The sequence below is a fragment of the Pelophylax lessonae genome, assembly GCF_965119305.1.
Source record: "Pelophylax lessonae genome assembly, chromosome: 1".
NCBI classification, from domain to species: Eukaryota; Metazoa; Chordata; class Amphibia; order Anura; family Ranidae; genus Pelophylax; species Pelophylax lessonae.
The window spans coordinates 169,476,851-169,493,756 of record NC_138768.1 but is presented as its reverse complement, the minus strand read 5'-3'; the positions used below and the strand labels follow the sequence as shown (position 1 = coordinate 169,493,756).

General features: G+C 45.2%; 1 protein-coding gene across 12 annotated transcripts in view; it reads right to left on the bottom strand.

The window, feature by feature from the left end:
* The window catches only part of PPIP5K2 (diphosphoinositol pentakisphosphate kinase 2), a 218,946-nt gene that overhangs the window by 127,351 nt on the left and 74,689 nt on the right, over window positions 1-16,906 (bottom strand). For all 12 annotated transcript variants that reach the window (XM_082243664.1, XM_082243668.1, XM_082243672.1 and 9 more), the window contains exons 6-8: window positions 6,398-6,552; window positions 4,756-4,857; window positions 4,368-4,529 (exon numbers count right to left, since the gene is read on the bottom strand). In XM_082243664.1, the coding sequence (XP_082099790.1) occupies window positions 4,368-4,529; window positions 4,756-4,857; window positions 6,398-6,552 (419 nt within the window). The remainder of the gene's footprint in view (window positions 1-4,367; window positions 4,530-4,755; window positions 4,858-6,397; window positions 6,553-16,906) is intronic.

The window sequence follows — 16,906 nt, the reverse complement described above, 5'->3', positions numbered from 1 at the left end:
GAGTCCCCGACCAAGTCTTTAGCCAAATAGAGCGTCTGGCCGAGTTGACCAGTGCTGAGGACCTAGCAGATATTTTAATTGATTCTGCAGAGGCATCAGCAATATACTTGACTGCTTTCAACAGTAATGGGAAGAACACGAGTAAATCTTTTCTTAATGTCCCAGCTTCCACATGCCCTTTAAGCTGTGCCAACCAGCACTCCAGATTCCTGGCAACCATAGTGGATGCCATAGCTGGCTTAAGGCTGGATGAGGTAGAATCTCATGCCTTTTTAAGGAGAGAATCAGCTTTTCTGTCCATTGCATACTTTAAGACGCCCATATCCTCAAACGCTACATCTGTGCGATGAGAGACTTGAGAAAAGGCTGTATCTACCTTGGGCCTTTAATTCCACACATGGGCCTCGCCATCTTCGAAGGGGAAGCTTCTCCTAAGAGTCTTGGGAGAAAAAAGGAACCTCCTTTAGGCTTTTTTCACTATTTTATTATCTCTGACAAAACCTTATGCACTGAGAATACCCTATGTTTGGATTTATCCAGTCCCTGATACATTCTATCATGCACGGAGAGCTGAACCTTTTCCTCCTGGATCTCCAGGGTAGTATAGATTGCTTTAAGCAAATCTACTTCTTCCAAAGATACATTTATATCTAGAAGCTCGAGAACTATCCTCTTCTTCCTCCTCATCAGAATCCTTGAGGGAAAGAAGTGTACTTGCTCCTTCCTCGGAGTCACTGGCCCCTGCCGACTTTGCGGTGGATGCCAAGGAGCTGGATAAAGTACTTTGCTGGGAGTCTGTTTGTGTTGCTGGCACTTTAACTAGGAACGAACTGAACTTAAAAGTATCCGTTAACTCTTTCACAGAAGAGAACAAATCCTTACATTGTTCTGAAGATTGCTCTTTAACGAGGTCTGCTTTACAAGCTTTACAGAGTGGCTTTGGTCAAGAATCTCTCAAGGGGTTTTTACAAGCAGGACACTTCCTTTGTACTGAGGGAGACCCCTTAGTTTTAACTGTGGAAAATTTGAACAAATAAACAACAACCACCTAACAGCTGCGAATTAAAAAAAAAAAAAAAAAAAAACTATCAGTGAACAGACAACCACCAAAAAGGACCACCTGTGCCAGCAAACATTTAAACAACAGAAATTCCCAGCCTAAGCTGTAAGGCTGAGAACCGTAATCACAGCACTTACAGCGCAGGACTCCCACAGGAGGGACACACAATACACAAAAAAATAAGGCCAATAGTGAAGATAGAGGCACAACTGTACCCCTCTTACTTGGGCCTGGTCAGTGCTCATGGCGCCTGCATCCGCCACTGCTGCAGCCCTCTCCTCCATGTCATCAGTGTGCCGCAGAAAGGAACAAAATGTCTGTTTGAAATCCCTGCTTCCAGCGTCCCCTCACCGCGAGACCATAAGCGGAAGCACCAACCGCTCGACCTGCCCCCTGCGTTCCAGAACCACAGCCGCCACGGCCCCGTCGGAAGTCCCGCCTACGGGAAACGACACACTCGCCGGCCGGGACCCAGGACTGACATGGGGAGACTGCCTATCTGGCCCAAACCCACGGAACCTGGGCACACAGGCGGGACCCTGACGAGGATCTACTCCCCTGAGCTGGAAAGGCCGGAAACTCCGGAGGACCCCCCTCCCCTGGGGGGTGCTGGGATGGTCATATCCTAAAAAAAAAAAAAAAAAGACTAGGAGGTAAGACTACCCTTTCTCCCCCGTAACTGGTTCCTGCAAGTGCTTCTACCATGGTGAAGGAAACACAATAACTGAAGGCATGGTGGAAGAGGAGGGATTTAAAGACTGCAGTGTTTCCTGGGATTTGGGTGGAGCTATGCTCTCTCCAGGTGCTGTCCTGAAAGGCGATTTGAGAAATAGAATTTACTTTTTTTATCTATAGGAGTAACCTGTGCCGTGCAAAAGTTTTCATTAACAGATGCAGAGCTCCAGTAACTGCCATCTTTAGAGAAGCATCATTGGGAGGAAGTGCCAAGATTTTCAAGAATCCCATCGAATGCATGGTTGATAACATTAAACACTTTTTATCTAGTTAATACGTTTTGGGCATCTCCAGAAGAGGTTTATAAGATCTCCTTGTTCCTAGTGTCCTTGGGAGTAAATTGATTCTGTATCTGTTGAAAGAGTAGGGTAACATGAAAGACATCCACTTTTAAGGATTATATAGGAGTCTGCTCATGTCTTAGATTGTAAGCTCTAATGAGCAGGGTCCTCTGATTCCTACTGTATTGAAGTGAATTGTATTTGTACTGTCTACCCTCAAGTTGTAAAGCGCTGCGTAAACTGTCGGCGCTATATAAATACTATATAATAATAATAATAATGTACACATGATGGTGTCAGTGTTTGTTTAGGATCATCTAATAGTGATAAGTGACAAGCCTTAAAGTGGAACTTTATCCATAACAACTTGATAAAACAATGTTCTTTAGCAAGAAACATTTATTCCACATTATTTATTTTGCTACCAAAAGGAGTGTGTGCTATAAACTTCCAGCATTGTTATTGTTTCTTCCTACAGGAGGCTGGAGTCCAGAGCCCCTGAACAGCAGTAAATCTTTAGATTGTCAGCAGATCGGCCTCTACAAATTCGGCAGTGCCTAAAAATAGAGAGCAACTGAGCAGGGTGAGAAAGTGTATTAACGGATTTTAACCGCTTGCCGACCACCCCACGCAAATTTAGACCTACGTGATTTTGTGCACGCTGTCTCAGTGGCGCGCGTGCCGCCGGTGCCACGCTCCTGCTGTGTTAAGACACAGCAGGAGGCGGGCCGCAGGAGGAGCGGCGGCGATCGCCGTCGGCCTCCCACAATCAGAGAAACTGACAGAAGACCCACCTGCGTATGTAAACAAAGCAGGCGAGTCTTCTGTCACACTGGCAGAGAGAGATCAGGAGTTTAAAAATCTAAATAAAAATCTAAAAAAAGTCTAAAAATCTATCTCGTAGTTTGTAAACGCTATAACTTTTGCGCAAACCAATTAAAATACACTTTTTGGGATTTCATTTTTACCAAAAATATGTAGCAGAATACAAATTGGCCTAAACTGATAAAAAAAAAATATTTTTTAAATTTTTTTATTATTGGGAATGTTTTATAGCAGAAAGTAAAAAATATGGTGTTTAAAAATTGTCGCTCTTTTTTTGTTTATAATTGCTAAATCTAAAAACCGCAGAGGTGATCAAATATCACCAAAAGAAAGCTATTTGTGGGGGAAAAAATACATCAATTGTATTTGGGAACAGCGTCACAGGACCGCGCAATTTTTTCATTAAAATAACGCAGTGCGAATCGCAAATTTTTTGTTTCTGGGAATGTTATATAGCAAAATGTGAACAATGTTTTTTTTTGTTTTTTTGTTTTTCAGAATTGTCGCTCTTTTTTTGTTTATAGCTCAAAAAAAAAAAAAAAAAAAAAATCGCACAGGTGATCAAATACCCCCAAAAGAAATCTCTATTTGTGGGAAAAAAAGGACATCAATTTTATTTCAGTACAGCTTGTCACGACCGCACAATTTTCCATTAAAGTAACGCAGTGCCGAATCACAAAAAATTGTCTGGTCATTAAGGGGGCAAATCCTTCCAGCCCAGAACTGGTTAAACATGGGGCCACAGCCCATTAGCAGCATTTTGAATGCCGTGAATTCAAGTCATTGAATGTGCCAGCTTTACAAGTGAACCTTTTTGTATTAAGCACATAATGGACAAGCACCTAGAATATCTGTAGTTTGTTTTTTTTTTTTTTTTTTTTAACACAACTAATACTTGCACTAAAAACAGCCCAAACTTTACCAGTTGTGGCCATAAACAAGAACTCTGAATAAATAGCTTTAAAAGGAATCTGGTGCTGAAAGAAAAATAAGGTGTTCTGATTTCACTTGCAGCATACTTTTTTCAAGGCCCTGACTCAGAAAGCACTGAAGTGTGAGACAGCCAGGCATTTAGCATTTGCAGGAGGTGGTCACACAGAGGTGTGCTCAATGCAAAGTATGTGCCTGTTTATTACATTCATTAACTTTAAAGCCTCAAAAAAGAAAAATCCTGTCCTGTGTTTTCCATTAAAAATCCCCTGTCCTTTGATCCCACCCCGGTAGCCCAAATTTTCTGATGCCGTAGGGTTAATATGAGCCAAGGGACCTGCAACATGGAGGAGGACAGGAGGATAAATAAAAACTCCTCCCCCCCTCCTTCATTCATAGATCTTTTTATTTTATAGATAACCTTCTCCAACATCAATATATTTAGTTTAATGATAGCTGTACATCAATAAAACTAATAATGACACAATGATAATGCTTAGTGCATATCATATAATTCACAGGACACAAGTAATCACCTTGAAAGCTAGGCACACTTTCCAAGCTATTAATTTCTCTCTGGCGTTTAAGATGACAGGATACCGTACTTCTTTTCCTTCACTGTCTCGCTCTACCTTGCCATCAAGTGCAGGAGATTTCCGGGCTTCAGCATGAGCATAATCTGGTCCCACAGTATAAACCTTTGCAACAAACAAATAAAAATGTAAATTCCTCTGACAGCTTATGCCGAAAGTGGAAAAAATGACTGCGAGCCATAGCAGCATAAGAAATGTACCTCAAAAGGAAATGGATGGTGTAAGAAAACTTAGTGAACATTGAAATATTAAACAGAACACTGAATATGAAACAGAAGTGTCAGATATTTCGACATTTTTAATGTTCTTTTTTTGGTATCCACCACCGTACCTTTACATCAGTGCCATCAGTAGGCATAAATTCTTCATAAATGTATGACCCAGTCTTCCTGACACTGCTTTCAGGTGAATACACACTACTGCGGCTACCGATCTAAAAGAAAAAGCATATTGCACAGAAAATGAGTAAATTCTGTGAACCTCGCCTTGTAAAACAACCCATTTAGTTTAAAATAGAAATGAAAGGCAAAATCCTTTGTGTATACATATAAAAAAAAAAATCTTTATAAAATAAGTTTGTCTTTTTTTTTTTTTTTTTAACGTGATCACATACCCATCTGCATAAGGAGCTCAGAAAGCAGTACACTGATCTTCCCGGTGAAAGGCAGGGGGGTCTAATCATTGGAAAAGAGCAGGCCCAGTTACCAGCACAGCCAGAAAACTAACCACACTGTGCTCTCGTGCCTAGTGTGGTCAGTATTTAATAGGAAGCAATACAAAGAGAACAGAATATTTTTTCATATAAGTACATGGTACAACAAAAATGTTGGGGTAACATATTCAAATGTAAAAACATTTGCAGCATAATATGTCTCTGGTGAAAACCAGCCGGCCATTCTCAATTTGGGTTCCTCCATTGGTTGCTAGGGGTTCCTTGAGCATTTTTTCACCTGCCTGATCTACTGGCGGGCAGAAACTCCAATGCATGTTTTTGCCTAGCACTCTCCCTACCTCCCGATATGACAGCAGTGGTGTCTCCCTATATACTAAGGCAGCAAGTGCTTGTTTTTTTTTTTTTTTTCTTATACCACAAACACATTGTTGGGGACCATTTCCAAAATAACAGCAGGCATCTTAAAAGTGGTTCCAAAGACAGAAGGTTTTTTGATCTTAATGCATTCTATGCATTAAGATAAAAAAACCTTCTGTATGTAGCAGCCCCACTACTGTAATACTTACATGAGCCCTTCCTTGGCTTCGCTGTCCAGGATTCTCCCCTCTTGACTGGTTAAGACACAGCAGTGGGCGTGATTGGCTCCCGCTGCTGTCAAAGTCAGTGAGCCAATGAGGAGAGGGGCGGGGCGGGGCAGAGGCATGGCTCAGTGTCTGAAAGGACACACAAAGCAGCAGCTCGGCTTGGATACCCTTATACCAAGCTGCTTGCTGTTGGGGCACTCGGCAGGAGGGAGGGGCCAGGAGTGCCGGTGAGCGACCTAAGAGGAGAATCTGAGCTGCTCTGTGCAAATTCACTTCATGGAACAGGTAAATAACAGGTTTGGTTTTTTTGGACAAAAAAAAAAAAAAAAAGACTTCAGTATCACTTTAAGACACCTGCTACACAGGCTGGTGGTGATATAATGCAGACCTTCACTCCCATGTACATGTTTATTTCAGCAAATCACAATAATTTTCTAGCACACCACAAGCCTTCTGCCTTTCTGAGCTGTCTTTTAGGAACCAGAAAAGACAACTGGTCTTCTGATGACATCAGCAGAGAGGATGGCAGCGTGGGGCCTGGCATGCGAATACTGAAGAACTGGAGTTGCTGGGTAGAGGAATAAATTATTTGTTCCATACTCAGCAGGTTCAGTAAGAGGGGGTTAAGATGAAAAATTAACTCTGGGATGGGAGTGTGAAGTAAAGCTTTACTGGCCACAGGTTTACGTTAACATATATATATATAAGCAGCTTACCTTTCGGAAAAGTCTTTGGCTCCCACCTCCAGCAGATGTTGGGTAGTAGATGTAAACATTATGGTCCTCAGCACTCACTGGCTTTTCCACAAAGGGTTTCTGGAAGACTTCCCCATTTACCTCAACATGATCCTCACCTTCTATTAAGTTACATTCTAGGGAACACAAATAAAAAACATGTTGACTCAGACATGCTGTACAAAATAATAAAAATTAAAAACACTATGGGCTCATTCACACCAGAAGCACTGGACTGCCGAGTGCAGTTCCAACACTTGGACAAGGATAATAACCTTTCCTATTTGTTTATTTCACACCAATGCACTGTTTTGGTGTGTACCGTTACTATGGTTCATAGTAAACAGCATAAAAGCCTCAAAAAAATTGCAGCACAACTTAACCACCTCTCACCCGGCCACTGCACATATAAGGCCGGGTGGGAGCTTTCTTGTGAGTGGACGTTCCTGAATGTCCTTCAGAAGGAGGGAGCTTGCACAACTGCGCCATTCCGGTGCGCCTGCGTCCCCCAGACACAGCGCAACACCGCTCGGCAGGAGGGCTCTGATTGGCCCTGCTGATTACATGACAGCTGTGGCAAATCACAGCCGTCAAGTAATGTATACACAGCCGTTGTATCGGCGATCCGCTCTGCTTCTCCTCACACAGAGCCCGTCAGTGAGGAGGAGAGCGGATCTGTGCTGCCAACCGGGGATCGGTGAGTTGTGAGCTATTTACTGCTTTTTACACACTGATCATCCAGCTAGTGTCCCCAACACAGTGAAAACACATATGTCCCAGTAAATTCTGCCCATGATCATCTGCCACATCTGTCCCAGTGGACATCTGCCACATCTGTCCCAGTGAACATCTGCCACATCTGTCCCAGTGAACATCTGCCACATCTGTCCAAGTGAACATCTGCCACATCTGTCCAAGTGAACATCTGCCACATCTGTCCCAGTGAACATCTGCCACATCTGTCCCAGTGAACATCTGCCACATCTGTCCCAGTGATCAACATTTGTCACAAGTCTGTTCCAGGAATCACCTGACCACATGGCTAAAAATATTATTTAGCAGAGAGGAGGCTTTCTATATACTCCAGAATATGCCGGACAAGAGTAGCGGGGAATTCTCCCCTTCAGACTCAGATAGCGACTAGAAGCACAACAAACCCTGAGGCATCCACAAGCAGCACAATAAATCCTGTGGCATCCATCAGCAGCGCTGCACTCCAAGATTACAGGCAGGCATCCACCAGCAGTTCTGCAAGTCCTTGTGCAGTGGCAAGCAAAAGCAGGGCAACATTCCTTCATGATAGGCCAAATGCTGGTAACAGGGCATCCCATCCACAACAAGGCAGGCCCCATACTAGCCTCCCGGATGTATTATTACACTCTACATGGCTGCCCCATACTTCGGCAGAACCTGTAATTCCCCCTTGTACAGCATAGCCAGGCCCTAAAATACAATCAGAAAATGTATTTTCATTTCATTCATTATTTTTATAATCATTATTTTCATTTATTTTTCAAGGATGCTCTGCTGAACTACATTGTGGAGCAGTGTAATCTGTACACCAGCAATCTCGATTCTTCCTATGCCCACCCTTTTGTTTGGAAACCCCTCACCTTAACATTTTTCTTGGACTAATCCTTAACATGGGGCTGACAAAAAAAAATGAACTCCATTCCTACTGGTCTACCCAACCTATCCATCGTATGCCAGTCTACTGCTCTTTGATGCCCAGAACCCGTTACGAAATGATGGGATTTTTTTATTTTTTAACAATGCCCAGTGCCTCCCTTGAAATCATCCTTATTATGATAAATTATTCAAAATTTGGCCGCTAATATTTTTTTTTTTTCTTTGCTCCAGCTTCAAGCAAATGTTTACCCCCGATATAAATATTTGTGTAGATGAATCCCTAGTCCACTTCAGCGGAAAACTTGGCATCAAGCAATACCTCCCCAGTAAAACGGGCCAAATATGGGATACAATTTTACAAGGCATGCGACAGGGCAACGGGTTACGCTACGATTTTAAAATTCATGAGGGAAAGGACAGCCAGCTAACGCATCCGAATGCCCTAACTATATGGGGACAAGTGGCAAAATAGTCTGGCAGCTGATAGAACCACTGTTTGGGGAGGGTTACCACCTATACTGCATGTAGACAAATTCTACACGAGTCTCGCACTTTTCCACCATCTCTACCTAAAGAAGACTGTGGCCTGTGGGACAGCACGATCCAACCGAACAGGCTTCTCACAGAGATTGGTCACCAAGAAATTAAACCTGGGGGGGGGGGGGGGGGGGGATTCAGTATGCGGAATGAAGAGGAGATGCTGGCTCTAAATTGGAGAGATAAAAAGACATCTACATCCTTTCCACAATACATGATGACATTTGGTGGAACTTCAGACGAGACAAGATCCAGTCCAGAAGCCAAAATGTATACTTGAATATAGATAGGTAGATTTGAACGACCAGCTGATGCAGCCCTACTTGGCCACTAGGAGATCACTGTTTTGGTATAAGAAAGTCACCATTCATTTGATTCAACTAGCCCTGTTCAATTCATAAGTTTTTTTTTTTTTCCAAGTGCACCCAAAGATCCCTAATCTATCTAAAATTTCAATAGGACATTATCACAGCCCTTCTCTATCCCCATGGCCACGCTCCTGAACAAATATGCTCTGATACATTAGCCAGACGTCACGAAAGGCATTTCCCCCCCGATATCCTCCCTCCTTCCCACACAGGCCACAGATCCCTTGAGAACATCCGTGCCCAAAACGCCTCCCCACCCGGATAGGCTGGCAACCGTGGGGACCACCGTCCAGTACAGGGTAAGGATTTGCCCTGTCGAAGCGCCGGAGAGCAAAGCCACCATATCAGGGACCCTCTCAAATCCTGGCTCAACAGGATCAGATTATCTAGAGACTGTAGATCCTTGTCCCACTTGGCAAGAATCTCCATTTGCAGAGGCTTGAGTGGAACTGTGCAAACAGAACCACCTCAAAAGGTAGACATCAGGCACAGCGCCCGCATGCAAGTTCTGAAAGAAGACAGACTGCTGAACAACATGTGCCGAGTCGCATCCAGCCGCTTTGGAGGTTTTTTTCCTGGAAAAAATACCCTGGCTGAAGTCGAGTCCAGAGTCAGACCCAGATAGTCCAACTTGGTGGACGGAACCAGAGCAGATTTATGGAAGTTCAATTTTCAACTTAACTCCTACAGAGTCTGCACAGTAATTTCCAGGTTGTCCTTTAGAGCATTCAGAGTCTTCGCTCACAGAAGATCATCCAGGTACCCAATACTGCACCCCCCCCCCCCCCCCCCCGCTGCCAACACCAGGGCCAACACTCTTGTGAATACCCGAGGAGCTGAGGCGAGACCAAAGGGTAATGCCTAATGCCATGAATGCATTATGCTCCTCATCCATGGCAACCGGAGGAAAAGCTGATGACAGACACATATTGGAATGTGAAGGTAAGTCTACTCCGATGTGGGGATGCCAATACTGTATTAATGGACTCCATTCGGAACTTCTGTACACGCACAAGCAGCTCAAAGCCTTGAGGTCCAGAGTTGGACGTACATTGCCTTCCTTTCTGGGAACTGTAAACAGGTTTGACTAGAAACCTTGAAAAACATTCACATTTTGGAACTTGGAACAATCACCCCTTGTAGTAGAAAAGTCTCGCACCACCCCGAAGAGACCCCGCAGGCGGTCTGGGGACAAACAGATTGGAAGGAAAGAACCTCACTGGAGGATAAGACCAAAAATCGATCTTGTAGCTGGACCGAATCAGCTCGTGGACCCACCTGTCTTGAATCAGGGAGGTCCCATGGGTCTGGAGTAGGCTTGTGACGGTATCAGATTTTCATGCTGCGATTAATTGATTAAGGTTTTGCCACGGTATACGGTATTATCACGGTATTCTATTATTAAATTTAAATTATTAAATTTCCACCTCACTTCAATTTCATTGCTGAATTTAGGGGCTTTGGTTCACTTATGCACATTATTATATAGTCAGTCAGTACAGACTCTGTGAACCAGGCCTAAAATAGGTCATCAAGCAGTGTCTTGCCTAACTGGTGATAACTGGTCCTGGCGCTCGGCTCCGATCCGATGGCCTGGTCATTAAGAGGGCAAATCCTTGTGGTCAAGAAGTGGTTAAACCTGAAGGAGGTGTTGTTTATAAATTACTTTACTATTGCTTTAGGCCTGGTTCACATGTATGCGGGTTGGTGGTTCACATGTATGCGGGTTGGTGGTTCACATGTATGCGGGTTGGCGGTTCACATGTATGCGGGTTGGCGGTTCACATGTATGCGGGTTGGCGGTTCACATGTATGCGGGTTGGCAGCCCACATTTGCACAGGCATAGCAGCCCATTGATTTGAACGGGCTGCTATGCCCTCATTTTCCGCAGAAAAAAGGTGCATGCAGCATTTTTTTAAAATTCAGTGGCCTTGAAATCCATCCTGCTTTTGCACCATGCGACTAACCTGCAGTTCCTGCTCTGGCAAGCTTTCTGCATTTTTTGTATACGTGGGCACGGCATTTAAAAACAGTTTGCGTGTGCAGCAACGGCAGGTAAGTCGCATGGTGCAAAAGAAGGATGGATTTCATGGCCACTGCATTTTTTTAAATTCTGCATGCACCTTTTTTCAGCTGAAAACGCAGGCATAGCAGCTCAAGCCCATTCACATCAATGGGCTGCTATGCCTGTGCAAATGTGGGCCCCCAACCCGCATACATGTGAACCAGGCCTAAAGCAATAGTAAAGTCATTAATTGGTTAAACCTGCAGGAGGACCGGTGTTTTTATCTATTAATTATTATTATTATTATTATATAGAGCTGCACGATTCTGGCCAAAATGAGAATCACGATTTTTTAGCTTGGAATAAAGATCACGATTCTCTCACGATTCTCTGTGTAACAAAAAAAAAAAAAATTGGGATAACTTTACTGTTACGCTTTTTTTTTTTTTTTTATTCATTAAAGTCTATTAATTGCGTTTGAAAGACTGCTGCGCAAATCCAGTGTGACATAAAATATTACAACAATCGCCATTTTTTTCTGTAGGGTCTCTGCTAAAAAAATATATAAAATGTTTGGGGGTTCTAAGTACTTTTCTAGCAAAAAAAAACTGATTTTAACTTGCAAGCAACAAGTGTCATAAAAAGGTCCAGTCTTTAAGAGGTTAAACTTCCTTTCTCCCTGGCAGAGGGAAGGAAAAGATACAAATGTAATCATTTTTGTTTATAGTTACTGGCAGACTGATGCTGAAAGGCTTAGCTGTGTGAGTGAATGAGTCATCCAGCTCACTGAAATGTATCCATTCACAAGTCAGACCCAGGAGCAGAGAAACTCGGTATTTTAAAAATGCCACAATAACAATACCGTGGCTATGCAATACCGCGATATATCGAATTACCGAAAACCGGCATATGTCTAGTCTGGAGAGAAGCAAAGACGTCCCCCCACCTCAGACACGGGTGACGGCACCCCTTCAGGCAGACGAGGGCTTGTCTGCAGGTTTAGAAAAACCCACTCTCGGCTTTCCAAACCAGGTCCTCCGGAGGAGGTCCTGACAGACTTGGATCCTTTGTATTGAAATCCTGAGGGATGAAAAGGCCACAAATGAGTCGAGAAAGAAAGTGTCCACGTCTGTGATGAGACTCCTTGCCCCTGGCAGCCTGTGGAAGAAGAGTACTCGTCCCCCCTGTAAGACCCTTAACCACTTCTGGACCGGAAGATTTTTCCCCTTAATGACCAGGCCATTTTTTGCGATTCGGCACTGCGTTGCTTTAACAAACAATTGCTTGGTCGTGCGACACCCTACCCAAATAAAATTGATGTCCTTTTTTCCCCCCAAAAATAGAGCTTTCGTTTGGTGGTATTTGATCACCTGTGCGACCTTTCTTTTTGCAATATAAACAAAAAAAAAGAGCAACAATTCTGAAAAAGAAAAAAAAAAAAACAATATATTTCACTTTCTGCTATATAACATTCCCCCAAAAAAATAATATTTTTTTTTCATCATTTTAGGCCAATTTGTATTCTGCTACATATTTTTGGTAAACAAAATCCCAATAAGTGTATTTTAAATGGTTTGCGCAAAATTTATTGCGTCTACAAACGAGGGGAAAGATTTAGGTCATAATTATTAATTTTATTTTTTTTTTATTAGTAATGGCGGCGATCAGCGATTTTTAGCGGGACTGCAACATTGGGGCTGACAGATCGGACCCCTGACAATTTTTAAAACTTTTGGGGGGGACCAGTGACGTTACTACAGTAATCAGTGATAAAAATATGCACTGTTACTGCAATAATGACACTAGCAGAAAAGGGGTTATCACAGGGGCAATCAAAGGGTTAAATGTGAGCCTAGGGTGTGTTTTCTAACTGTGTGGGTGGGGGGGGCTTGTGAAATCAACACAGGGACCGGTGTTCCTAAATAGGAGGAATACAGGAGCTCTGTGTTGATAGCTGAGAGAACAACGGTCTGCTGTGTTTACAATAGCAGACAGCCGTTCTCTCTTCACGGGGAGCGATCGCAGGTGCCCGACGGCAATAGCGTGGATTAGCTTCCTCGCAGGTACGGCGATTCGCGGAATTCAGCTGACCTGTCGCTGTATATAGGCGGCGGAGGCTGGTCGGCAAGTGGTTAATGATATCATCCAGGAAAATCCAACAGGTGGTCTCCAAAAAAGGGCAGAACAGATAAGGCCTTGGAGGACTGGTCCGCAGACCAGCATTTCAGCCATATCATGCGCCGAAGGACCACTGCTATCACGGACAGCCTAGAAACGAAGGGAGCCGCATCCAGAGAGGCACCACAGACAAACTGCAACCCCTGGACCAACTGGTCCGCCAGCTCGCAAAGGCAGGGGGAAGCTGTTCCTCCCCTCCAGATCGTGGCGCAAAAGCTTTGCCCACTCCGTTAAAATCTGGCACACAAATGCTATAGTAAACACCAGCCTAAGGACCGAACCGCCCACAGTAAACATGTGGCAGACCAAGGTCTCGGCTCTCCTGTCAAGGGGAGTCTTTAAAAGCCAGAGACTCCTGCACCGGAATTAGAGTGTTTTTCAGCCTGTAAACCGGAGAATCTACCACAGGTGGGAATGTCAACTTTAACAGGGACTCTTCAAAGTGAAACCACTTAGCAAAAACGCTTAGACACCGACATATTGCGTTTAGGGCACTGACTCGAGACAATTTTTTCAAAGTAAGCGGAAAAAGGGGATACTTTTTGCCGCTTCTGGGGAGCTTACCCACACCCATACAATCATTGTATCCACCAGCGCTGTTTCAATCGTGGCTGCAGTAGAAGAGGAATCATCCTCACTATCGGAGCACAAAGTGTGTGGACGCAGACCCAGTAGGGTCGCTACATACTAAGCTCACCCCGAAACATAATCAGGATTATGAAACAAAACAGACAGACGAGGGTTCCTGACTGGGATCCCACAAGGGGACGCCGATCCAGGGCCTACGAATGGACCACCTACTGGACCCCTTCCAGGGAAGGCGCCAAGCTGGCCACATGGCCTACTAGGCCACAAGCTGCTTCCCATCCCAAGGGAAGGCAGGTGGCTACAGGACACTCACAGGGGGCCACACCCACTGGGGCCGCTCCCCCCTCCGGAGGCGCCCCTTTGGCCGCAGGGCCCGGTAGGCCGCGATGCGCGGCTTAAATTTCTGTGGGCACCGTGCCGCCTGGGTGCAAAGCCCGCCAGAGCAGACCGCCCAGGAACAACAGGGGGAGAGGGTGGATGCCCAAACGGATGGTGGTGGCTTCATCCACTTTCACTGGAGCATTCCAAACAGCGCCTGGCTGGAAGGCAGCAAAGCCATGGCCTAAATTTTTTAGCCGCATGTGGCCCGGACCCACGGATGTGAACCCATCCGCTCTCCCAGCCCAACACAACAGCTGGGAGCCCTTAGGACCCCTCTACCCAGGTGACTAACCCCCAGGTTAACAAAGGACCCTGTTGTAGCCCCCGGTGTGCACCCAGAGAAAACTGGTCAGCAGCAGCCCAAAAAGGAAGTCTCCCTTCAGAGCACATTGCAAAAGCCAGCTCACAACCTCCAGGGAGGGGGGAGGGGGTACGGAAGACCCATGGTGACCATAGATTTGCTGGGGAGAAGGAGGGGAACCTGGGGGTCCCACTGTCCAAGGGAAGGGCCCCATCCACCTCAAAACCCTTAAAGGGGAGAGGGGGGAAAATGACTTACCATACTGTGGAACTGGGTGGACACCACTCTGGACAGATCATCTCTCTACCGGAATGGTGGTGCTGTCGACCAGGAGGAATGCTGCGACTCAGGCCACGACCAGGTCCTATGCGTCCTCGTGAGACGTTAACTCGCAGGCCATCCCCCGTCCAGTGGGGCTATGTCGCAGCCAACCTAGCACGGAGCTGAGGCCTGCACGCTCTCGCTAGCCGGACTGGGGACACCTTAAGGATCTAGAATATCCAGTCCGTCGCCCAGTCTAGCAGTTAAATTTTGTAGTTCTCACAGAAACAAAAAAGAAAAAAGAAAAAAAACTCCATTTAAAAAAGAAAAAATGCTAGGACCAGAGATCCCAGCAAGGAACTAGGTCCCTACTCCTAAACTAGGCAGAAAAAAACTGAATGCCTATAGCAGGAAGTGGGAGTATACCCCCCGGGACTGTCCCATAGGCGCAGTAAAGCTTTTCCCTGCCTAGTGTCATACTCCTGTAGGGGGCAGCATAACCCTATGGTCAAGAAGATTCTGGAGCTGTGTTCGCCAATAAACGAAAGGGAAATAAGTTTTAATTTTCTTTCCATATTTTCCAAAAACTTGTTCAAAAGACTCATTATGTCTCGTAGGTCATTTTGTGGGTAATTCCATTGTCCTGGTGCTCCAGGGCCTTCAAAAAATGTGATCGGTACTCTGGAAATTAAATGTGTACTTTATGCCTTTACAACGCCTGACGGTGCTGCTTGGATGTTGGGCCTCTTATGTGGCCAGGCTATGGAAAAGCCTCACACATGTGGTATCACCATACTCAGGACGAGTAGCAGAATTTAATTTTGGGTGCAATTTTTGCTATGAACATGCTATGTGTTAGAAAGATCTTATAAATTGACAACTTTGTGTAGAAAAAAAAAAAAAAAAAAAAAAGTTTTCATTTTCTTTTCACATCTTCCAAAAACTTGTGGAAAAAAATGTCATGTTCAAAAGACTCATTATGCCTCGTAGAATATACATTGGGGTGTTTTCCTTCCAAAATGTGGTAATTTTGTGGGTAATTAATGATTGACATAAGCCACGGTTGTGGCATTGTCCAGTTGAATGCCCACTGAACAACCCTGAAAACAATCCATGCAATGATCCAGACACAGTCTGATCGCTCAGAGTTCCAAGACCTTGATCGGGAGTCTGGACTCTTCCATCGTCCAGATCTCCTGAGCAGAATGCTTGCCGAGGACGCCTCCCCAGCCAGACAGGCTGGCATCCGTTGTGACCACTGTCCAATATAAGGGGAGGAAGGATTTGCCCAGCCAAAGTACCGGAGAACAAAGCCACCGTATCAGGGACTCCTTCGTGCCCCGACTCAGCCGGATCTGATTGTCCAGAGACTAAGGATTCTTGTCCCATTTCACCAGAATCCCTTTTTGCAGAGATCTCACGTGGAACTGTGCAAACAGAATGGTCTTGAAGGGAGACCCCATCAGGCCCAGCACTCGCATTCAAGCCCGGAGGGATAACCGTCTGCTGTACAATAGAAGCTGGAATGCCTCCTGCAATTTCTGGAGTTTTTCCAGAGGAAGAAACACTCAACACAGGCCGAGTCCGGAGTCAGACCCCGATGGTCCAGTTTTTGTGGACACAACCAGAGCAGACTTCTGAAGGTTCAGAATCCAACCGAACTCCCTCAGAGTTCGCAGAGTAATCTCCAAATTGTCCGTCAGAGCAGTCTGAGACTCCGCTCGAAGAAGATCATCCAAGTACCCCAGTACCGCGACAATGCTAGTACCCAGGCCAACACTTTAATGAAGACCCGAGCAGCGGAAGCGAGACCAAAGGGTAACACCACAAACTCAAATGCTCCTCGCCCACGGCAAAGCGGAGGAAGTGCTGGTGACTGGCACATATTGGAATATGAAGGTAGGCGTCGATGTCAACAGAAGCAAGAAAATCCCCCAGATGTAGGGACGCCACTACCGTGTGAATAGACTGCATTCAGAACTTCTGTACACGCACAAAGCAGTTTAGCGCCTTGAGATCCAGAATTGGACGTACCTTGCCTGCCTGCCTTCCTTCCTGGGGACTGTAAGCAGGTTTGAGTAAATCCCCTGCAAACGTTCCGAAGTCAGAACCGGACAATCACCCCTTGAAGTAACAAGTCTTGCACCACCCCATAGAGACCCCATAAGCGATCTGGGGGCAAGCGCAGGCTGGAAGGGAAGGGAAGAACCTTTCTGGAAGATAGGATGGAAACTCGATCTTG